Source organism: Danio rerio, chromosome 13 (assembly GCF_049306965.1).
Source record: "Danio rerio strain Tuebingen ecotype United States chromosome 13, GRCz12tu, whole genome shotgun sequence".
Classification (NCBI taxonomy): Eukaryota; Metazoa; Chordata; class Actinopteri; order Cypriniformes; family Danionidae; genus Danio; species Danio rerio.
In genome coordinates this window covers 36,879,544-36,902,767 of record NC_133188.1, presented here as the reverse complement: position 1 = coordinate 36,902,767, position 23,224 = coordinate 36,879,544, and the positions used below count along the sequence as shown (strand labels likewise).

Here is a 23,224-nt window from a genome sequence, read left to right as displayed (position 1 = left end):
ATGTCATTGGACTGTGGGGGAAACCAAAGCACCCAGAGGGAGAACATGCAAACTCCACACAGAAACACCAACTGAGCCGAGGCTCGAACCAGCGACAGCACTATCTACTGCGCCACTGATTTGCCCCTATATATATATCAAGGTATTGAACCACAAAGAGCCGGCGCTGTTCTTGCTGTGGGGGCAACAGTGCTAACCCCTGGGCCAACGTGCCACCCAATCCACGAGGATAAAGTAGAAGGGAAGGAAGGAGGATTTCTTCCAGACGAAGATAAATGTGGAATGAAGACGGTCATATATAGTAACTTAGTACAGTAACTTACTATAGTATAGTTATTATATAATTGGAGGATCATGATTAGCTAATGCAAGACCGGCTGTGGTAAATCATAAGCATGTGATCCTCTCGAAATTTGTTTATTAATAAATTTCACAAAAAATGTAAATAATTTACTTTTTTAAAGTACCTTACCCAACACTGGTTGACAGCTGTCACAGCAAGCAGCAAACATTCAATAACTATTTAATCTGATATAAATACAACAATCTTCAAAACAATTACATGCAGGTGGAGAAATCAACATCAAGACTAATGATGTTTATATTTATTTTTAATATTGAGCGAAATGCATTAAATTCACAACACCACAGCAGAGACACCATTCCTAACAAATGAAAAGCTTGGAAATACAAAGTAGCAACAACAGCAAGTGAAACTTTTTGAAACTTAGTGGATCTCAAAAAAATATAAGAACAAACAACCTTTTGACACATCCACAACAAATAATAAAAGAAAAAATGCTTGATTTTCTATGAAGATCTATGAAGATTTTTTCGATAGCCCATTACAGTTTTGTAAATGCCACCAATATTAAAATGCATGTTTTCGTTTTTTAATTATTCAGTGACCAATTGCCAATTATTTTGATTATGCTACAGTTACTACATAACATTGATCAAGTTTTGTATTTCAACATTACATTTTAATATAATCTTGTCTTAATTATATTTAAGACATTTGCCAGCAGTCAGTGATGCAGTTATTAGACAGAGAATTTCTTTCTCTTTGCGGTTAAACATTTAACAGACCTGGAGTATAATGCATGGCACAACATGGCATTGATTAGGACACGCTGAAGATCTCAATGAAGATGTTTAGTAAAGTATAACAGGCACAAAGTCCACGACAGTACACTTGGGTTTAGCAGAGTCAGAGTAAACTTTTTCTATCTATTAACAAACATTTATCGTAGTATAAAATCTGGGTCAGGACAAACTATAGTTTTAGAATAGAATAGAATAATTCACACACTGTCGTAGGATTTGTTGTGCATTTTAAGTTTTTTTTTTTTTCCTTTTTCTGGTAATGAAACCATTATGTGTTTACTAACTTTCACTAGCCATGACTTGTTTAATACTGAGATTTACTATTTTTGCAATTCAGATGGCAGATCACAAATGGTTACAGATGAGTAATCTTCCCAGTCCTGAAAAGAAAACCCAGCGTAGAGGGGCTCAGTGAATGTGGTCTGGATTTGGTGCAGGAGGGTCATTTTATCAGAGACATTGTAAAAGAACACAGTTCCTACTTCCTGATCCAGAAACACTCCAATTTTAGAGACCCATGAAATGCTAGTCTGTCGGTTATCATGGCATACAAGAACATTTGCTGTTGGAAAGTCACATTTCCAGGACCTGTTGTCAGAGCCAAATCTACAAGTTCCCCCTCCTTGCAGAAACTGGTCATATGAGAATGCAATAGAACAACCTTTTCCTGCCCACTGAACTTCAAAATAACAGCGTCCAGACAGACTTTCATTACACAATACCTGGTATGTATAATTCTGGTATGTATCTGAACTGAAATAATTTGGCTGTGAACCAAACAATCCCTGGTTTGAAAAGTTGTGCTGTTGAGTATAATTCCTTGTCACAGACTTGTTGCTGTTCACAGAAAGCCCATTACAGGATGATGAGGGATTCAGATTTAGATCAGAGGAATCTAACAATAAAAAGAAAGTAGAATTGCAATTTTAAAAAGCATATATGGAGTTCAGTTCACAGGTTTTATATGTTTTGGAAAATACTGGATAATGAATGAATATAGCATATTTCTTCTAAATTATGCAAGTCTTTAAAGTTTTAATAAGTATGATTATAAAGTTAAATAATTTTTGACCTTCACTTTAGACCAGGAAAAAAAAATGTTGGATATACAATTTTTTTAAGGTAAGTGGTTACAAAAAATTATTTGGGCTGAATTTAAACAAACTAAGTAAGTTGAACATTACAAAATTTTATTTGTTTGTTTAAATTCAGCCCATTTAATTGTTTGCAAAAATCTTTTTTTATAATACTGTTTTATAATGTAGCCATAATTCTGCATCGTCTAGTAAATGCTCTCTTTCATAAACCCAGCTTACTATAGTCAGTTATATTACTTATAGTCAGCTAGTCATAGCTAAAGTATGGTTAAAGTAAGTCATAGCAGGTTATCAAGGACACACCTTCACATCAAATGGTCTCCACATGCCAAAACATATCAATACTATAAAGTTACATGGCCAAGTAAACAGAGCATGTCGCTTCTTAGTCATCATATTTTACACCTTTTAATTAACATTTGTTTTTTATTATCGTTTAATAAAAGCCTCTTACGTACATATAAGGAACTCTTCTCTGGTCTTGGGCTGGGATGGCAAATCTGAACAAATGAAGAAAAGAAGAAACTTTAAGTATACAGGCATGTACCAAGGGAAAGTCAAATTATATTTCAATAATTTGTTTCAAAAACTGAAACTTGTGTGTTATATTCGTTCACTACACACAAAGTGAAATATTTCAAGGCTCCATTTGATTTAATATTAATGATTATGGATTAAAGATGAAAAATCATAAATCCAGTATTTTAATAAAATTTTTATATTTCATGTGACCAATAAAAAAGGTCTCAAACACATGTTGGCCTTCTGAAAAGTGTGTTAATGTACTGTTTTATGTCCTCAGTACTTTGTCGTGCCTCGTTTTGCACTAATTACAGCATCAAGGCGATGTGACATGGAGGCGATCCGCAGTTGATGTGTTATGGTAGCCCAAGTTGCTTTGATATCAGCCGTTAGCTTGTCTGCATTTCAGAGTCTCTTTTTCCTCACCTTCCTCTTGACAAAACCCCATAAATTTTCAATGTGTTCAGGGTCAGGTGAGTTTCCTGGCCAATTAAAAACAGAGATACTGTGGTCCTTAAACCAGGTACTGGTAGCTTTGGCACTATGCGCAGGTCCTAAGTCTTGCTGGAAAAAAACATCATCATTTGCAAAAAGCTTGTCATTAACAAGAAGCATGAAGTGCTCTAAAACATCCTGGTATTGAGCTGCACTGACTGGGAACCTGATAAAAGACAATGGACCCACACCAGCATAAGACATGGCTCCCCAAATCATCACTGACTGTGGAAACTTCACACTGGACTTTAAGCAGCTTGACTTTTATGTCTCTCCGCTCTTCCTCCAGACTCTGGGATCTTGATTTCCAAATGAAATACAAAATTTGCTTTCATCTGAAAAGAGGACTTGGGACAAATGGGCAACAGACCAGTACCTTTTCTCTTTAGCTCAGCACAGACACTTCTAACATTGTTTTTTAATGGCCCGAATCTTGATATGTTGCATTCACTGCGTGTTCAGCGTAAATGGCCACTAAATGTAATCAAAGGAGATGGAACACGATGAAGGTTCTTGTGTTGAGTCCAATGAGCCTTACATCCAAAAATAGAGCAAGGCTGTTTCTTTGGTGACATCGCTTTGACTCACACACTAAAAAAGGCGGACATATTCAACTGAGGATATGGTGATGGTTGCCTGTCAATCAATATTGGGAGGCGGGAGGACCGCACTCCTACGTCAAGTTGCAGTCGGTGTCAAAACCGCTCCAACTGATCCACCATTTTTATGTCATTAAAATTAAAAAAAAAAAAGGACTGGGTATGTTTATATCACCCCAATATGACGGTCTATACACTATACCTACTCACATGTCTGTCCAAACAGCTTGAAAAGTAGATTTTTTACCATAGGTGCCCTTTAGCATTCTATTAATATACTTAGATACTGCACTCTGTGAGCTTCCAGTTTCTTTTGCAATTGCCTTTGGAGACTTTTCCCTCTTATGGTGGGTTCCAATGATAGTTTTCTGCACAACCATCAAGTCAGCAGTCTTCCCTATCATTCTGAAACCTACTAAGCCACACTGAGACAATTTCAAGGCTTTGCATGAATTAGTGGAATAGACTGAGACACAGGGAGTCTGCAATGTTGAACTTTGTCATGATGATATTCTAATTTGGTAAAATTCTGGATACTGCAGTTTTTTTTCATCTCTAACCTATAATCATTAAACTTGAATCAAATGAAGGCTTGCAATATTTTACTTTGTGAACTACTGAAATATAAACTATAGGTTTCACTTTGAAATGATAATTTATTGAAATAAATGGACTTTCCCTCGGTACTCAAATTTTTGGCACATGCTTGTACATAGTGTGTTTGCATGATTTAATTTTTTCTTATCATGAAAAAAATTTTTGACTTACAGTTTGTGGCTTTTTCATTTTTCACCAGTATTTGGACAGCAGAAACTATTAAGATGAATATGCAAAATTAGTTAACACATCATGACAGTCTGACTGAACGATCCAAAAATAATGAAGGCCTCAGGGGATTAAAACAAATGAGGGTGAGTATTTAATAAAATGATATTCAATTTTGGTTGAAACTATGAAACAAGTTTAAAATCAATTTAATTTACTTTTTATCTCATTCATCTCTTTTTTTACTTATTTGGAATATTGTATTGTTGTTGATCTATAAAAGGTAATTTTCTTTGTTTGGTTTCACATCTTGACCACATGATACCTTAGACCGGTGTTTCTTAACCATGTTCCAGAAGGAACACCAGCTCTGCCCATTTCCGATGTCTCCTTAAGCAAACACACCTGATTCACTTCATCACCTCATAAGCAAAGACTGAAAGACCAGTAATAGGTGTAGCAGACAATGGAGACATCTGAAACATGCAGTGCTGTTGGTCCTCCAGGAAAGTGGTTGAGAAACACTGCCTTAGACTTCAGTCAATCATTAGCCTGTTGATACACTGTTGAAACAGCAGTCAAAACTGCATTTAATGTTTGTTTTTTTGCAATTGGTACATTCTGGTAAACTACCAGTTACCAAGCTTTCTAATTGTTTCTGAGCACCAACGGCAAAACAACAAGAAAAACACCACTTAAAACATTAGAAACGGGAAAAAATTACCCTAGCATTTCTGTTTAAGTTGAATAAGATTAGCAAATTAATCAAAAAAAGTTCACAAATGTACTAGCTAGCGGCCAAAAGCATGTAATTTTACCTTTCTCTGATATCCTCACAATGTCTTGTTCACAGAGATTATCTAGTTGGCTTTTCAGCTCACTGACAGTTGTTTCTATTTGCTCAAATGTCAGATGCTGGCTGATGGACATGGCGCACAGGTTTGAATATTGGTAGTCGGAAATAGATGAGAAATTCTAAAAATATTAAAAAAAAATTGTTAAAAATCTGTGTGAACTTGGATGAGTTAAATTCAAAGAGCCCATTCTGAGTATGGGTAACCATATCTGATAAAACTCACTTCACTACAATAATGCATAGTTATAATTATAATTATTGTTATATTTAAAAATACTAAAGTGCCTGTAATATTACTCCCAGGATAGTCCAGCATTAGCAGAGCTAGATTTGCTTATCCCTAAAAAAATATTAGAATTGAATTTAGAGACAAAAGTCTTCTAAAATTGAGCAATAAGTCTAATCATAATTTTTGTGTAAACTTTAATTTTTCTTAAACTTATGCACTAGAAACACTCCCAGATACCTGAATGAAACAGATGTTGTCCTCTATGTGTGAAAGCTGCCCCAGTTCATCATGTCTCTTCCTCATGTCACTAATCTCCTGCTCCAGAGTAAGTATGAGATCCTCAACACGATTTACTTCTACGTTTTCCTGAGCTCTGATCATTTTTGTTATCCCAGCTCGTCGTTTGCCCATGGAGTGGATCTGCTCCGTAAACATCTCCTCACAGTGAACCACTGCAGCCTGTGTAGAGCGCTGTGAACACAAAGAAGACGAAAAACTTCTAGCAAACTACTTATCATAACAACCCAATGATTGCATTTGGACACTTAAATGATGTCCCTTTAAAGGATTTTACACATACTGTCAGGATTCTGTCTTGCTAATTCATGTTTTGGTGGCAGAGTCCAGACACTAGTCCAGTCTGGTCACTTATGTTATGCTCGGCTCGAGTTTTCTCAGGGCCAGGCACTCATCCTGTTTTGGTTGGTGTCTCTTGTTGTTGTTGTACTGAATGTGCGGTCTCAAGTGAGTTGTGCGTTCTTGTCTTTGCAGCGAGCATTTTCTTACCCCTTGGTTTCGAGTGTGGTCCTGAAAAGGGCTACTCACCCTTTCCCCTTAACCCTACGCCTTCAAGCTAAAGAAAATTGGGACACCCCTACCCCTTGACGTGAACGCGCAAAATGAGGGGTAGGGCTAACGGGGAGAATTAGGATTGGGCCTTAGTGTTGTGTTTCATGTGAACACGCAATTAATGAGTTCTCTCATTGGCTGCGTGTCCTGTTTTACATGAGCATATGGCTTGTGTTGTCTCTTTGTGTCATGTGTATTGTTTAGTCCCACCCCTCTTGTTAACCCATTATTTGTTTACTCAGTTCACCTGTTTGTTTGCCAATTGTTTCTCCTTTATAGTCTCCTTACATCTGCTGTCCTGTGCCAGTTCATCGTCTTTCCACTATCTTGTCCTGTCGATATATATATATATATATATATATATATATATATATATATATATATATATATATATATATGTGTGTGTGTGTGTGTGTGTGTGTGTGTGTGTGTGTGTGTAAGTGTGTGTTATAAAAAACTTACATAAAAATGCTCATATTCAAATTAATTAAAAAAACTATTAAAACTTTTAAAAGTGTACAAAACCATTAAATTTATAATTATCAATAAGCCATTTATAGCACTTTCAAAGCTTTGTTCTTTATGGACCCTTGTGGAAAACTTTATGGAAGTGTTCCATTTATCACAAGGAGGAGTTAAATTTGTTACCAAAGAATTTGATGTTGGTTTGAACTTTTTTTGAATTAATGTTGCAACTTGCAACATACTGGTAAGATGCTCTTACCTTGTAAAAGTCCTTGGCTTGTTTTAGTTCCTTCACCTTTACCTCTCTCTGAAGCACATCCTCTTGTAGACCGTCCCGTTTTAACTTTAGCTGTTCCTGTAAAGACATTTATAATCGGTTTACATTATACTCTTGTAATGAAAATTAATTTCATGGAGGATGATGTACAAGGTGAACAACAAAACAGAGTTATTATTATCATAATATTTAAAGAAATACATGTCAGTGCTATATACAGTACTATGATGCAGACAAATCAGAAGGTTTTGACCTGGATGTTTTGTCGTTCAGCCGCAGGTGAAGTCATACTGTGGTTCTGGTGGTTAATCAGAGCACACTGCATACATATCAGCTGCCGATCTTGACAACAGTACAGTTCCAGAGGCTTATGATGTTGAGAGCAGATCTGGTCCAGTAGACGTGGTGAGGCATTGGCCAATTTGTGCCACTTTAACGCAGGAGATGTATAATGAGTTTGGATGTGAGATTCACAGTAAGACGCCAAACACACTAGACAAGATTTAATGGCTTTTAGTTTGGTCTCAGTGCAGATATCACACTCCACATCCACAGACATGGCAAAACTCAAAACAGGAGAGACGGATGCTTTTTCTGGTGCATCTTTTTCTGGTGTTTTAATCTTCATTCCTTCTACAACTGCAGCCAGCACAATGTTTCGGCAAAGATCTGGTCTTGGGCTGAATGAATGCCTGCACTGGGGACAGCTGTAGACTCCCTTCTGATCGTCCCCATCCCAGAATCCATTAAGACAGTCCATACAGAAACTGTGACCACAAGTTGTGGTGACTGGATTCTTCAGAAGATGAAGACAAATCGGACAGTTGAAAGGATTTTGACTGTCAGAAGATTCCGCCATTTTTGTTCTTTTATTTTCAAAAGCACTCAAGATGTTTTACTGTAGGAAAAACAGCAAGAGACAGGAATTGACCCAAGCACCTTAAAACTCTAGAAACAAATAAGTGCATATGTGGATTAAAAAAGTTATTTAGTAATTTGCTCACTTATTTTCTTGCAAATTGTCAATAAGACTGAATATAACATTGTTATTTTGGCTCCATTCATAAAGGTATAGTAGGTACAATATTGAAATGAATTTAGATTAGATACACACACACACATATATATATATATATATATATATATATATATATATATATATATATATATATATATATATATATATATATATATATATCTTAATCTGTTTAATAAGTTAGCAGCACTAATAGTTAGTTTATACCAAATTTAGGCCTACGTTGGTAGCTCTCAGCCCCCTGTTGGTGAGAATAACTGGAAAAAATGGAGGGTTGGGCTTTTTGTAGTTTTTTATTATCCCATAGGGATACTGATCGATATGGATTGTACTTCTGTATTTGCTCTAAAACCGAGACAGTTCTCATTAAGGACAGAAGGACGTCTGACTCAATACTTACTAAATATTACAACCACAAATATTAGCTAATGTCAACATGTTTCTAGCCTACTTAAAACTAATAGTGAAGTGTAACATTGTTACAACCTGTTTATAATACGGTGTCCCATGCTCAGAAATTAGCTTAACACAAACAGAATCAAATGTATTATGTTTTTGTATATATATATATATATATATATATATATATATATATATATATATATATATATATATATATATATATATATCATAAATCGTATTGCTCTTTGCATTTAGAATAAACAATATCTCTGCTTTATGCACCTTAAACATTACACTTTCGCAAAGATAGATTATTACCTATGCAACGCATAAAATAAATACACAAAAAGTGCCGCTGGATGTTGAGAATACTTTTTTGACGCACTTACCTCTGAACGCAGCTGCATGCAGGAGGAGAGACAGCGTTAAGTTTCACTTTTGTTTTCTGAGAAGAGGGAGGAGTGGAGCAAATACTTTTTTTAATCACTGACTTCTTGTATAACAATTACTATTTACACATTCAACTAAATATTTTTACTACTATTTTGTTATAAAATGTAATCTATTTAAGGTGCATTCAACAATGATAACTTTAAAATGTCAAGGCAAAATCTTCTTACGGTAAGACGGAAATAAAAAAAATCGTAATGCCTATGTCGCAGTCAAAATTATTAAGATGGCCAATCAAATTACACAAATCTCACCCACCCATTTGTGTTTTATTTTTATTTATTTATTATTTTTTGTATGGACATTGATATGCCGATCAGGTTCCAGCATTCTCCATAATATCTTCAAAAATGTAAAAAATCATGAAGGTTTGGAAACTCTTGAGAGTGAGTAAATTTTCATTTTAGGAAATGCTAGATGGCATCTTTTCCCAATAATGCTGCATAACACTGCCCTCTAGTGCAATGTACATGCATTGAAAAATATTCTTCAAAAATTCCCTCAAGAATTTCTGATGGAAATAAAAACTGTATTCAAATAGTTCCAAGATTGAGTATTTGCACCACAGGTGACCCACAGATTGGTTCGCTCTTTCCAGTTTTTGTACAAATAGTCATCTAATGTTAAACATGGATATTAGGTACACAGATCTAAACAGCCTAACAAAAATCCTCTCATTAGCAAAACCAATCAATACCCCCCTTCCCCCCCCCACCCCCCCCCCCCCCCCCCCCCCCCCACTCTCAGCTCATTTCCTCACCTTTCTCACGATCCAGGGAAACCTTATTTCTCCCACATGCTTCAGACAGATTAACCCACAATCCGTCCCATCAAGCCAGATCTCTGATCAGCAGTTTTCTCCAGTGTGCTAGTAAAAGGTCAGAGAAATAGGTTCCAGAGCGGTGAAAAGAAGATAATGAAAAAGACAGAGAAGGTGAGATGACCATGTTCATTTCATTCATGGCCTGTGGCTATTGTTAAAGCTTCAGGTGAATTTTCTCTCAATCGACACCAAACCACCATACACAATTAGAGGATGAATATCTAATACCTGTACAGTACACTGTAAAACCCAATAGGTTAAGGCAACTCAACCCGTTTGAGGACACTGATTGCAACCAACCATTAAAGTTTAAAAACTAATCTACATGAGTACTGTGAACTTAATCCATTTGAGTAAATAAAGCAATTTGACCACAGTAAAACCCAGTAAATGAAGAGAACTCAAACCAACTGAGTACCGTAAAACCCAATAAGTTAAGGCAACTAAACCCGTTTGAGGAAACCGATTGCTACAAAACATTTGAGTTAAAAAAAAACTAATCTGAGTACTGTGAACTTACTCTATTTAAGTTAAAGTAATGAGGTATTTGATTAAATCATTTCCTTCAACACTGAGCTTAAAGACACTTGAAGTGTTTGTTTATTGATACTTTTTTTTTTTTTTGAAGAAAGTGTTTTGTATTTGTTTTATGTTCTTATGTCCATTTGTTGTTGTCACTATGTTAATTTTGTGTGTGTGGCACTGTTATGAAAGGAGGACTCTTGACTGCAAATAAATCTACCTTCGGGTATAAATAAAGTAACCTAACCTAATGTGTTTTTTATTCTAGCTGGGTAGTTTCACATTCGGCATACAGAAGGAAGAGTACAGTATGTAACAAAACATCGGTTGTTATTCTAGAGTTCCTTTCCACTTTTACTAGCCTTAAAGGCAAGACCTCGTCATCATCATTGCACACATAAAAATACAGATGACCCGGAGAACTTCAACTCCCAGCAGCCCTTGCCCTGCAGAGATGAGAGCGAGGTCACTTCTAGGGTCTCATCCAGCGGGACCTCACAATTACCACAGCTCATGTTTCTATGCCAACCAAAACACAACAGCCTCGAGCACATGAAGCTAAAAACAGATGCTCAACTCTTGCTTTATTTCCCAGAAAGCTGGCAGAGAAAACAGCCTGGTGTAGGTCGCGGTGTCGAAGCATTCAGACAGACAGCAGACGAATTATAAATGGCACACAAAAAATATTTAAAAACAGAAAACGTGGCGTCACAGTGGCGCAGTGGGTAGCACAATGGCCTCATAACAAGACGGTTGCTGGTTCAATCCTTTGCTGGGTCAGTTGGCATTTCTGTGTGGAGTTTGCATGTTCTCCTCATGGGCCCATGGGTTTCCTCTGGGTGCTCCGATTTCCCCCATAAGTCCAAAAACATGTGATATGGGTGAATTGGGTGAGCTAAATTGTTCGTAGTCTGTGTGTATGGATGTTTATCAGTGATGGGTTGCACCTGGAAGGGCATCCGCTGCATAAAACATATGCTGGATAAGTTGGAGCTTCATTCTGCTGATGTGACCCCAGATTAATAAAGGGACTGAGCCGAAAAGAAAAGATTGATGAACAGAAAACGGGGTGCATAATGATTCCTCTTTATTCGTTCATCCATTAATACTGCTTAGGTTTAATGAACAGAGCGTTATGTTTTACTGTTACAACTATTGTTGCAAGACCAAACCGTTCAACTCCAAATGATAAAATTGTGAACATGTCCAGTTTTAATATCACAAGGACTCGCATATCGACTTTATTTATTATTATTGTTATTATTATTATTATAGAAAAGAAACGGACAAAAAAAAAATTGATATTCAACAAATTCATTCCGATTGTCCAAATCAAGGTAAATAATCCCAAATAACCTTTGGACCATGTCTAACACACTTTTACTTTTAAAGGTTGGGTTATTTGTCACAGTCTAAATGGGTTGGTTTTGCTTCAGTAATACTGGTTGTGCGCTAACCTTAAAAATACATGAAGCATATGGAAAAATATATATATTCTACCTTAAAGAAATAAACTATCAATCTATAGTTCTGGAAAAATGAATAAAGACCATTTAATATGATCATTAATCAATAAGCATTTACTCTGGATCTGCTATCAATCGGTTTGAGTAAAATGGACATCATTGGTAGTTTAAAACCCAAAGACACACAACTCAAACTCATACCTATTAATAGCAATTCCACTAATCATTACTTAAGTGTTCCCTTATTCTTTTGCAGAGCCGTACCATTTCACTGACATCAATTCAAAATAGTTGAATATTGTAAACATTTCCTATATCGATGGAAAAACTAAATATATATATATATATATATATATACTCCATTTTGTAACTGTTCAAAATATTTAACATTAACAATAAGATCAAGCTAATGACACTTTAACAGTGTTTCAAGTATTCCTTTGGTTTGTTTTCCACAGCTCCATAATAAACCAGAAAAAACAACCAATTAAAAAAATTACATCCTCAAAGTACCTTTTAAACATTAAATAAAATCAAAAAAGCACAAAAAGGATAATCCACCAGACCAGTGCTCAACATAATAATACAAATTAAAAAGGCACTAATTTAATACAGAAACTAATCTGATTTTAACCATTCTAAACTGAATACTGAGCACATAAACTTACACTTGGTTTAGAGAATAACACTTTATACTACTTCAAGCCTGTATACTGTAATAGTTAAAGGCACATGCACACATTTGTCCACATAAAGGCCTGAGAATCATGTGGGCTAATCGCTTTAGATGTGCAGGATCATATATCATCATTTGCCTAAAACACAGAGTAATGCAGTTAGCAAGCAGACTTACACACTCCAGAGAGAATATCATCACTCTCGATCACCACACACACATCCATTTACTCTCGTACTCCTCTCTTTGGGCAAGTTTAAATAAGTTAGTGCACATGAGCTCAGAGCACGTGTCTGTGGAAATGCACAAACATGTTGTTCTTGTTTAGTTCTGCATCCCTCTGTAGTGTGTGAATTTCTCAGCCATCTTGCAAGTATAAGCAGGAGTAGTTTCATCTGTGTTTTCATAAGCAGCAGGAAAAGCATCAGTTTGTCTTTTCTATAGACATCCTGACTTCAGAAGCCATCATCATCATCTAATTCATAGCCATAATCTGTGGAGAAAACAAGACAATGAATGCAGAAAAGTTAGAATAGGTGGCCATAACAGTAATCACTAATAAATGCTAATCTTATTTTTATTACTTTAATAATAATATAAATTATCGGCTGATATATGATGGATTGTTTTCACCTCAGAAAAAAATAATATCAAGATTTGTATTTTTCTCCATATGTTTCAGTTATCGGCTTTCAATATAAAGATTTATTGGTTATTATATTGGTCAAAATGGCAAGTTTGGACAGCTTATTGCTATTTTAACCGAATAAACTCAAGCAAAGTGTGTAAAATTAATATGCTTCTTTCAAAATGAGCTGAGATTTTCAATATTGAATAAATTGAAATTAAATGTGAACAGATTCACTAAGTAACAATGTGTAAATCTGAAACAAAACCTCTGCTAATCATCTGTTAAGCACATTATAAACAAAATGAAGTTAAAGCTGTTAAAATGAAAACAACATTAATATGAAGAGCAAAATAAAGAACAATATTTTATACTGAGGGATTATGGGTTAGAAAATGTTACACATACATAAAGCAATATTAACTACAACTAAATAATTAAAACTGTTTTAGCTGTTAGCTTAACTAAAAAATCTATAATATAATATAAAATAATATATAATATATTTAAAAGGATTTAATATTTAAATAAAAATATAAAATAAAAAAATAAAATAATATACTGTAAAATAAAATTATTTAATACAATAAAATATAATATAATATCAAAGAATATAATATCATGTAATAAAATATAATAAAATAAAATATAGAATAAAAGAATATAATATATAATAAAATAATATATAATATAATAATATAAAAGAATATAATGCAATAAAATATAATATAATATAATGTAACAAAATATTATATAAGATAATAAAATATAAAAGAATATAATATAATAAAATAATATATAATAAAATAAAATATGTTATAATATAAAAGAATATAATACAATGTAATAAAATATAATAAAGTATAATATAAAAGAATAGAATATATAATATAATAAAATAATATATAATATAATATACAAAATATAATGTAATAAAATATAATATAATATAATAAAATATAAAAGAATATAATATAAAATAAAATATATATAATATAAAATAATATAACATAATATAAAATATAATACAATAAAATGCAATATAATAAAATATAATATAATTAAATAAAGATAATCGCATTTAAAAACCATACACTCAAAAAAATATTTTCGCTGCTTGTTCAACCGACTTATTTCAAATGAGCTGAAACAACACAAGTGCTGAGATTTTTTTGCAAACAACCTAACTGTTTTATGTTTAATCCCCTAAAACTAAGTTAACTTAATCGATTTGTGTTTATTTTTTACAGTGTATTATTGGAATGAAAATGAGAAATGAGCTGGTTATAAACAAGAAAATATTTTTAAATCAAGCTAATAAAAATGGCAAAAGCATGTAGCAAAATTACTCAAATTAAAATGAAAACTGAGAATATGAAAATAAAACCTAACTCAAAATATGAAAAAGCTAAAAGGTTTTTATAGCTCATCAGCTCGAAAGAAAAAATGGGTTTAATTAATTCCAATGATGATATTTCTCTGTACCTTCCACATCATATATTTGAGGATTCTCTTCTGCATTTGAATTTAGATTTTTAATTCTTTATTTATTGTTATCAATAATGACCTTCATCAATGATGGCCTCAGGTTTTTACCAAAAGTATATAAAATGCATCCTAAAACTCAAGACTTTATGCATCACATACCACTAGTGCCGCCCATTAACTGCATGGCACTGACACAGTGCTCATCCTCCTCATCCTCTTCTTCCTCATCTGCATGCTCTTCATAAGCCACTGGTCCGCTCTCTACAACAACAGCAGTCTGAGCTGAGACAGCAGGAGTCGCCACTGGAACAGAAGAGCCTATCTGGAGATCAGAGAGAGTCAACATGAAATCCTATTCTCATCCATCATCCAACCGAAACATGAAATTCAACAAAAAGAAAAACAACATAGTGGAGCTGGTTAATAGTGTAAACTGTACATTAATGTACAGGAGTAGAGAGGTTGGTTGATGAAGCATCGGAAAATAAGGACATGAAACATCAAAAAAGGCTTTCAGAGGCAGAGCAAAGTACATAGGCTAAATGCTTAATTACATTAACAAATCCATCAGAAACAAATCAAACTATGTAATTAGCAGATTTTCCAAAAGAAAAAAAAGTGCAACCACGACTGCAGGGTAAAAAAGGAACATCAGCGTTAATTCTGCCTTAAGCTCTTTCTTCATCCAGATATTTTCGTTTAATCATGGCAGTTGTCTTTTCCTCCTTTTTGGTTGAACAAGTAGCTGCTGTTTGCCTTTTATTCTCACCTAATCATGCGAATGAATCATGCTAATGATTAGGTGCCATACTGTACCTATATAACCCTGTGTCATAGTTATGTAAACGGTATGCATCGGACTGAATAGGCATATGAATTTTAATGCCTAATTTTGGTGCCACTGGTGCTGCAACAAAGACGCAATGTATCGAACGTATAAAGTAAAGTTGTTTTAATGGAATTTCATACCGAATGCAGAATGGAAAGAAAACTTTTGAATTTCGTGTGTCTGTTGTCTTTTACTGACTCGGTAAGTGCAGAGAATTGTGTCAACCCTAAAAAAAAGGTGTTTCCAAAATTTGATGACAGACTTTTCACAGGTTAGTAGTAAGCCAATGTAATGTTAATTGTATTGTGCAAATATTGCCTTCATGTTGACAAACAAAGGTTTAAAAAATATATATAAATGCAATTCAAATATATAAAATATGAATGGAATAATTTAATTTTGTTGTAAATAATTAAAATTATTAAAATAAAATTTGTATGGCACCTGTCTCTTTTTAAAAGCATCAATTAAGCACCGGTATCGAAATAACCCCAAACGACACCCAACCCTACTAATGATTAGGTCCACGCGGAATCTGTGCGTGCAGAATATTGCAGAATTCCAGAGATTTTTAACCAATCATTGATTCTGTTTATTTACTTAATCGTGTGGAAATTCATATTTATTCAGTTTTTTAAATTAATTTACTATTAATCTAATTTAATTTACCCTACTAATGATGAGTGTGTTTGTGTGTGTATGTGTGTTTGATAGAGAGGAGTCGAAATAAGCGCAAAAGAGGCTAAATATGCTTAAGAAATATGACAAATTTGTCACTCGAACAGACAAAAAAAAAAACAGCTTTATTTTGTATTAATAAAAATAATAATAAGAAAATGTCCTTTTTCTAAACTAAACTACTTTTTACTAGCTTAAATATAACTTAGTACCCAGTTTTGTGTTTTGTTTCCTAACAAAATTTTTTGATTTTCATAGTATTTATTACTGTTGACTGTTGTTTATTATTTACCTTTCTTTAAAAGGAAAAATAAAATCTTTTTTTGTTGTTGTTGTGGATGTTCCAATTGTGATATAGCAAATTAATTTTTTTAGAAATAAAAAAATTGACTTTCATGTTTTATATTTAGTTTGCATTTGAGATTTAATAAAATGTAGGCAGTTGAATAAAACAGGCACCGTTATGTCAGTATAAGTCATATACCACTGAATCATATTCAGTTGTATGGCTGAATTTTTTTAAGTATCTGCAAATATTGTACTGTATTATAATATTGAACATCAGTATTATATTGACAAAATATTGAACATCAGATTGTACTGTGATAAGGGGAATAATTTACAGATGCAGCATGTAGAAATTTAGACCATTTTAATTATTGATATAAGAAAAAAAAGCAGTTTTCCTATCATAATGCTCCTAGAAATAATAAATCACAATTATCATTATACAATCTTCAGAGTTAACCATTAACCTGGTTAGTGAATTTCTAATCTTTATTTTTCTGATCTCAAAGCTTCATTTCCCTGCTAAGTGATGTCAAAGAGGTTGCCTAGTTACCTGAATATTGACCCCTGGAGGAAATCTTTCTGCTCCGGGTTCAAAAGGAAGATGATTATACATTCACACTAAAGCACACACATAAGTTTAAAAGTAACAGGCAGAAGACTAGAAACTGACATGAGACAGACAGGCTGCCTTACAAACAGAGAGAGAAAAAACAAAACAGAGGAGATCAAGGCCCTTGACATCCAGAGAGATGGAAGACACAGCCGGAGGGAGCGCCAGACCCACTGCAGACCAGAACGACACAGAGGGATCAGTAGGGGACCAGAGAAAAGAGCATGTGTCATCAAGGCATCCTCAGAGTCCAGACGTCAGCGGCCCACTTTCTGCTTTAGTCCGAGGCGCTGCATTAGCTAACGATACGCCTGAGCCTTTGAGTATCAGCTAAAAGTTGATCCAGGAGCAGCTCGGCGGATCAAAATAATTCGCTTAATTTAGACATGAAAAGGAAAAGCCCGTTTCTAGGTCAACTTAATGCAGTTTTCCTGCGCCGGGGATAAACTAAGTGAAGTTCTGGGCCAGGGGGCCATTTGAGGGTTAAGGAAAATTGGTTTAATATATCCAGAGACCTGCCAAGGATGTGCTAATGTGAAGGACGGTGATTTAAATTCACTCACCTGATCAAGGGCCAGCTTCTTAGAGGGCTGCGCACGCACCAGGGGCTGTAACCTAGAGAGAGAGAAACACAGACAGATCATTAAGAGAACATGGCTTATTTCTCAATAAAATCTGCTGCGAGGATTAACATTTTTAGAAAAAAAAAACATTTAATCAGGCTTTTTATCTTATACTTAAGAATTTAAATAGAAACGCAAGGTCAAAAATGACTATGCAGCCCGAAAAAAAATATTTAGCTCATCTCTGTTCTTTTCATTTCACTAAAGTGCTTAAAAGTCATTCACTTATTATAATGCAAATCTTGACACATTATTTAAATGAAGTCCCTTAATGTGCGCTATTTAAATTCTATCAACCCAGAAAAGCATGAGTTTACAGACCCACTGAGACTCCAGCGACCCCGTTTTAATAATGAAACGCCACTCTGTATATTCACTAAAAACGTATCCGCCTCCTTTTACCAAAATAAAACGCATAAACAGAATGACAACATTTGCAAATCTGGCACGTTTTCTTTCATAGGTAGTGGTAGACATGGACAAGTCCTGTCTTGAATTACAGTCTACCTCAAATCTCTCCCTCTCGCTGTAAAATTCCCAGAGGAATAAACATGGCAGCTCAAGTGACAACAGGAGGGGGGGTGGATGGAAAAACAGACAGAGGAAGGGGGGCAGAACAAGCAACGAAGAATCCAGAGAAGCAGTTACCATCTCAGCATTTGCAAGTCAACATGCAGTAGTCACATTCCGAATAATGAGTTTACTCATTATTCCAAAGAATGTAAGATATGTTAATGAGACATGGATATGATGCACTGAACCCGCATCATAAATAAATGCTAATCAGAGTCATATGATTTTCCTGATGATACATCTGAATATGCAGAAGAGATTCAGCTCTCGTGGGAGCAGTTCTCTTTATATAACCACAAGGCGTCCCAAATTTACTCAAAATACACATCTAAAACTCAACTCAAACACAAACATCACTCTCACCGTGTTACAGATAGGCAGATGAAGAAAAAAACTGATAGAATGATGGAAAGAAAGATAAAATGAAAAAGAAATAAAGAAAAAACAGATGACAGAATGAAGGCGGACAGAATGACTCTCTGAACAACAGAAAAATGCTGCAGACAGAACAGATACTTTAGACCAGTGTTTCCCAACCCTGTTCCTGGAGGCAAACCAACACTATATATTTTAGATGTCTACCCTTATCTGAAGCATTCATTTGAGCTTTTTGAGTGTCTTTTAATGTTCTGATGTTTGATTTAGGTGCATCTGAATATCAGGAGGTTGAAAATGTGTACTGTTGGTGTGCCTTCAGGAACAGAGTTGGGAAGCACTGCTTTAGACATGCAAAACTACATGAAGAATAAAGATAAACAGAACGACAGAAGATGATACTGTTGATAGGTCAACGGAGAGGATGATAGAATGACAGACATGACAACAACGCAAAAAGATAGTTAGGAAAGACAGATACTGTAGATAGAAAAAAAAGACAGAATGATCGAATGAAAGACATAACATCAGAAGTACAGAAAGAATGAATAGATATAAAAGACAGAATAATAAATGACAGAAAGATCAATGATACACACTGTAAATAGAATGCAGATAAATAGCCAAAATATTGTAAACAGAACAAAAGTAAACACAAGGATGAAAAGAGCAACCAACAGGACAAAGACAGATCTTTTCAATAGAACAACAGTTTGAACAAAAACACAGAATGACTGACCGAAACTGTAGAAAAAGTCTAAATGGACAACAGAGAACAACAGAGAGGTAAATTGACAGAAAGAATGAAGACAGAATGATAGAAAGATACTGAAGAAAGACAGAATGAAAAAACCACAAAGATAGACAGGACACTAGAAAGAACAGAGATAGACAAAAAAAAGAAAGAGAGGGAGAGGGAGGGATGGATAGAATGACAGGCAGAACAACAGACAGAACGACAGACACAAAAATGACAGAACGACAGACAGACAGACAGACAGACAAAAACAACAGAGAAACAGACAGATACAGATATACAGGCAGGCAGAGAGAATGACAGACAGAATGACAGACAGAACGAGAAAGACAACAACAGACAGACAAAATGTCAGACAGACAGAGCAAACAGACAGTCAAAACAGAGACAGAACAATAGATAGAACGATAGATAGATAGATAGATAGATAGATAGATAGATAGATAGATAGATAGATAGATAGATAGATAGATAGATAGATAGATAGATAGATAGATAGATAGATAGATAGATAGATAGATAGATAGATAGATAGATAGAACGACAGACAAACAAAAATGACAGAATGACAGACAGACAGAATGACGAACGGAAGAATGGACAGGCAGAACAACAGACACACAAAAACAACAGAACGACAGAGACAGACAGAATAAAAGACAAAAACGACAGAATGACAGACAGAACGACATACAGAATGACAGACTTAGACAAAACAAAAGAAAAAACGACAAAGCATGAAGACAAATTGACACATACTGTACAGAGACAGAATGACAGTAAATAGCATAAGGAAACAGAAAGACAATGAAATTAAAACAGTATAACAGATACGATCGTCAAACAACACAACACTACAATGACAGAAAGCAAGAAAACAGAAAGAACAATGAGAGAAAAATTATGAAATGATAGAACAACAGACAGAATGACAGTCTGATAAAATGTCACAGAATGACAGATCAATCACTCAATAATACAACGACAGATGCAAGCAAAAAGACAAAACAGATGGATTGATGATATGGACGGCTGGATTATTTCTTCAAGTACTCAGTCAGTAACACAGGCATATGCACAGCTGACAGTCCTTCATGACCCAGCATGTGAGTGTCCTATTGATGCTACAGTGCATTCTGGGATAGGGAGCGACGCGGTACTTGGAATGAAAACAAGCAGTAAGAGCCAAAACACAGCGACAACATTCTATTCCTGAGAAACAGTCTGTTCCACACACACAGTCACATTTACGTCAAGGGCTGATAAATTGTTCACACCACTGAGCGGGTCAATTATTCAAACACAGAGCACAACAATGATTAGGGGTGGGACTCGGGGACCTGCTGATGCGGAATATTGATATCTGGGTCACAATACAATAATATAGTGACTCTATGTGACAGCTATTCAAAACTCCATTTTCTTTCATCTGTATTGAATCGCGGTGGCTTTCAGGATTATACCGTTCCAACTTGATTTAGTCTTAACAGAAATCATACAAACAGCTTAAATGTTATAAAGATAAAATGTTAAGTACAGAAACTTTTAAAAATATCGACAAAATCTCAATATTTGTATGAAGAATATTATTAATATTTTGAGAAATATAAATATGATATAGGTGAATTGGATAGGCTAAATTGTATGTAGTGTATGTGTGTGAATGAGTCTGTATGGCTGTTTCCCGGTGATGGGTTGCAGCTGGAAGGGCATCTGCTGTTGTGTAAAACATATGCTAGATAAGTTGGCGGTTCATTCCACTGTGGTGACGCTAGATTAATAAAAGGACTTAGACGAAAAGAAAATGAATGAATATAAATATAAATATGGTGGCAAAATGGCTCAGTGGTTAGCACTGTCGCTTCACAGCAAGTCTGCTGGTTCGAGTCTAGGCTGAGTCAGTTTACATTTTTGGTGGAGTTTGCATGTTCTTCCCGTGTTGGAGTGGGTTTCCTCCGGGTGATCCGGTTTTCCCCACAGTCCAAAGACATGCACTACAGGGGAATTGAATAAACTAAATTTGAGTATGTGTGTGTAAATGTGAAAGCGTATGGATGTTTCCCAGTACAGGATTGCAGCTTAAAGGGCATCCGCTGTGTAAAACATATGCTGTATAAGTTGACGGTTCTTTCTGCTGTGGTGACCCCTGATGAATAAAGGGACTAACTTGAAGGAAAATTAATGAAAAAATAAATATAAATATATATTTGATGTGATGTTAAATAAAGCAAGGACATGTTTCATAGTAATTCCCAATTCCCATTCAATTTTTTTCTTCGGATGAAAGTCTTAAATATTTTAGTCTGGCTGGAATAAAAGCAGTTTTCATTTATTTTTTATATTTAAGGTCAATATTTTTTAGCTTTAAAAATGGTTTTGTTTTTCCCTGATCAGCTACAAAACAAACCACTGTTGTCCCATGACTTGCTGTGTGAAAAATTCAGCGTAAACCAAAAAGTTCCAGAGACTCTTATTACAGTATGTAGACATGCTTCCAACTGAAACTAAATACTGAGAAGGGAAGAGTTTATCTTTTTGTGCATCACTCCCACAAACTAACACTAAGAGGAGTGTAGTTAAAACAAAAATTCTGGCAGAAGCCAAACCGGCGTCAACAGAGAAGGACCGTCACTCAAAAGACAGAACCAAATGCTCAGACTTGTTGAAGATTGAAGATTACCAAAACAAACTTTTTTCTCTGGGTATAATTTCTGAGGATACTTTGATAATGGAAGATTAATTATTCACTTAAAAAATAACAATGTGTGCTAGCAAAATAAACAATGTAAATTTTGATTTCTGTGAGCTGAATATAAGTATCTTGCAAAATAACTAGTAAAATACTACAGTTTGTATCGCCATCATGACAAAAAACAAATAAGCTATTAGAAATACAGTGCATCTGGGAAGCATTCATAGCGTAATTACAGCCTCAAGTCTTTTTGAATATGATGCCACAAGCTTGGCACACCTGTCTTTGGGAATTTTTCCCATATCTCTATGCAGTACCTCTTAAGCTCTATCAGGTTGGATAGGAAGCAACAGCGTACAGCCATTTTCACATCTCTCCAGAGATGTTCAATAGGATTTAGGTCTGGGCTCTGGCTGGGCCACTCAAGGACATTCACTGAGTTGTTGTGAAGCTACTCCATTGATATTTTAGCAGTGTGCTTTGGGTCATTGTCCTGCTGGAAGATGAAGCATCGCCCCAGTCTGAGATCAAGAGCACTCTGAAGCAGGTCTTCATTCAGAATGTCTCTGTACATTGCTTCATTCATCTTTCCCTCTATCCTGACTAGTCTTCCAGTTCCTGCTACTGGTATTAGCCTGGTGATGAGCAGTGACTGTTTTCTCTAAACGTAACACCTGGCATTCACTCCAATGAGATCAATTTTAGTTTTATCAGACCAGAGAACTTTATTTCTTATGGTATGACAGTCTTTCAGATGCCTTTTGGCAAATTCTGTATGGTAGAGCGGCTTCCGTCTGGCCACTCTACCATACAGGCCTGATTGGTGCATTTCTGCATAGATGGTTGTCCTTCTGTAAGGTTCTCCTCTCTCCACAGAAGAACGCTGAAGCTCAGACAGAGTGACCATCGGGTTATTGATCACCTCCCTAAGGTTCTTCTCCCCCGATCACTCAGCTTAGATGGCCGGCCAGCTCTAGGAGGAGTCCTGGGGCCTCATGTATCAACACTGCGTACGCACAAACTTTGCATACGCCAGGTTTCACG

At 35.1% G+C, this 23,224-nt stretch overlaps 2 protein-coding genes across 8 annotated transcripts in view; both read right to left on the bottom strand.

The window, feature by feature from the left end:
• Positions 1 to 593: 593 nt before the first annotated feature.
• Positions 594 to 10,100, bottom strand: ftr80 (finTRIM family, member 80). 4 transcript variants are annotated; one of them, XM_073920149.1, is made up of 9 exons: positions 9,910 to 10,100; positions 9,089 to 9,144; positions 7,515 to 8,159; positions 7,244 to 7,339; positions 5,908 to 6,141; positions 5,404 to 5,560; positions 4,589 to 4,633; positions 2,663 to 2,704; positions 594 to 2,002 (listed from the first exon to the last, which is right to left on the bottom strand). In XM_073920149.1, exons 3-9 carry the CDS (start codon positions 8,118 to 8,120, stop codon positions 1,428 to 1,430), a joined length of 1,755 nt encoding a protein of 584 aa, XP_073776250.1. In that variant the 5' UTR covers positions 8,121 to 8,159; positions 9,089 to 9,144; positions 9,910 to 10,100; the 3' UTR covers positions 594 to 1,427. The 4 variants fall into 4 exon arrangements, 3 of the variants coding, with proteins under 3 accessions (XP_073776250.1, XP_073776249.1, XP_017214326.1); XM_073920148.1 differs by lacking the exon at positions 9,910 to 10,100 and adding an exon at positions 9,320 to 9,372; XM_017358837.4 differs by lacking the exon at positions 9,910 to 10,100 and having other exon boundaries at positions 9,089 to 9,871.
• Positions 10,101 to 11,562: 1,462 nt separating this feature from the next.
• brf1a (BRF1 general transcription factor IIIB subunit a) overlaps positions 11,563 to 23,224 on the bottom strand; it is an 81,862-nt gene continuing 70,200 nt past the window's right edge. For 3 of the 4 annotated variants that reach the window (XM_017358699.3, XM_073919334.1, XM_073919335.1), the window contains 3 exons: positions 17,724 to 17,775; positions 14,912 to 15,074; positions 11,563 to 13,129 (listed from right to left, as the gene is read on the bottom strand). In XM_017358699.3, coding sequence (XP_017214188.1) covers positions 13,092 to 13,129; positions 14,912 to 15,074; positions 17,724 to 17,775 — 253 coding nt within the window. In that variant the 3' untranslated portion in view covers positions 11,563 to 13,091. 4 annotated transcript variants of the gene reach the window in all.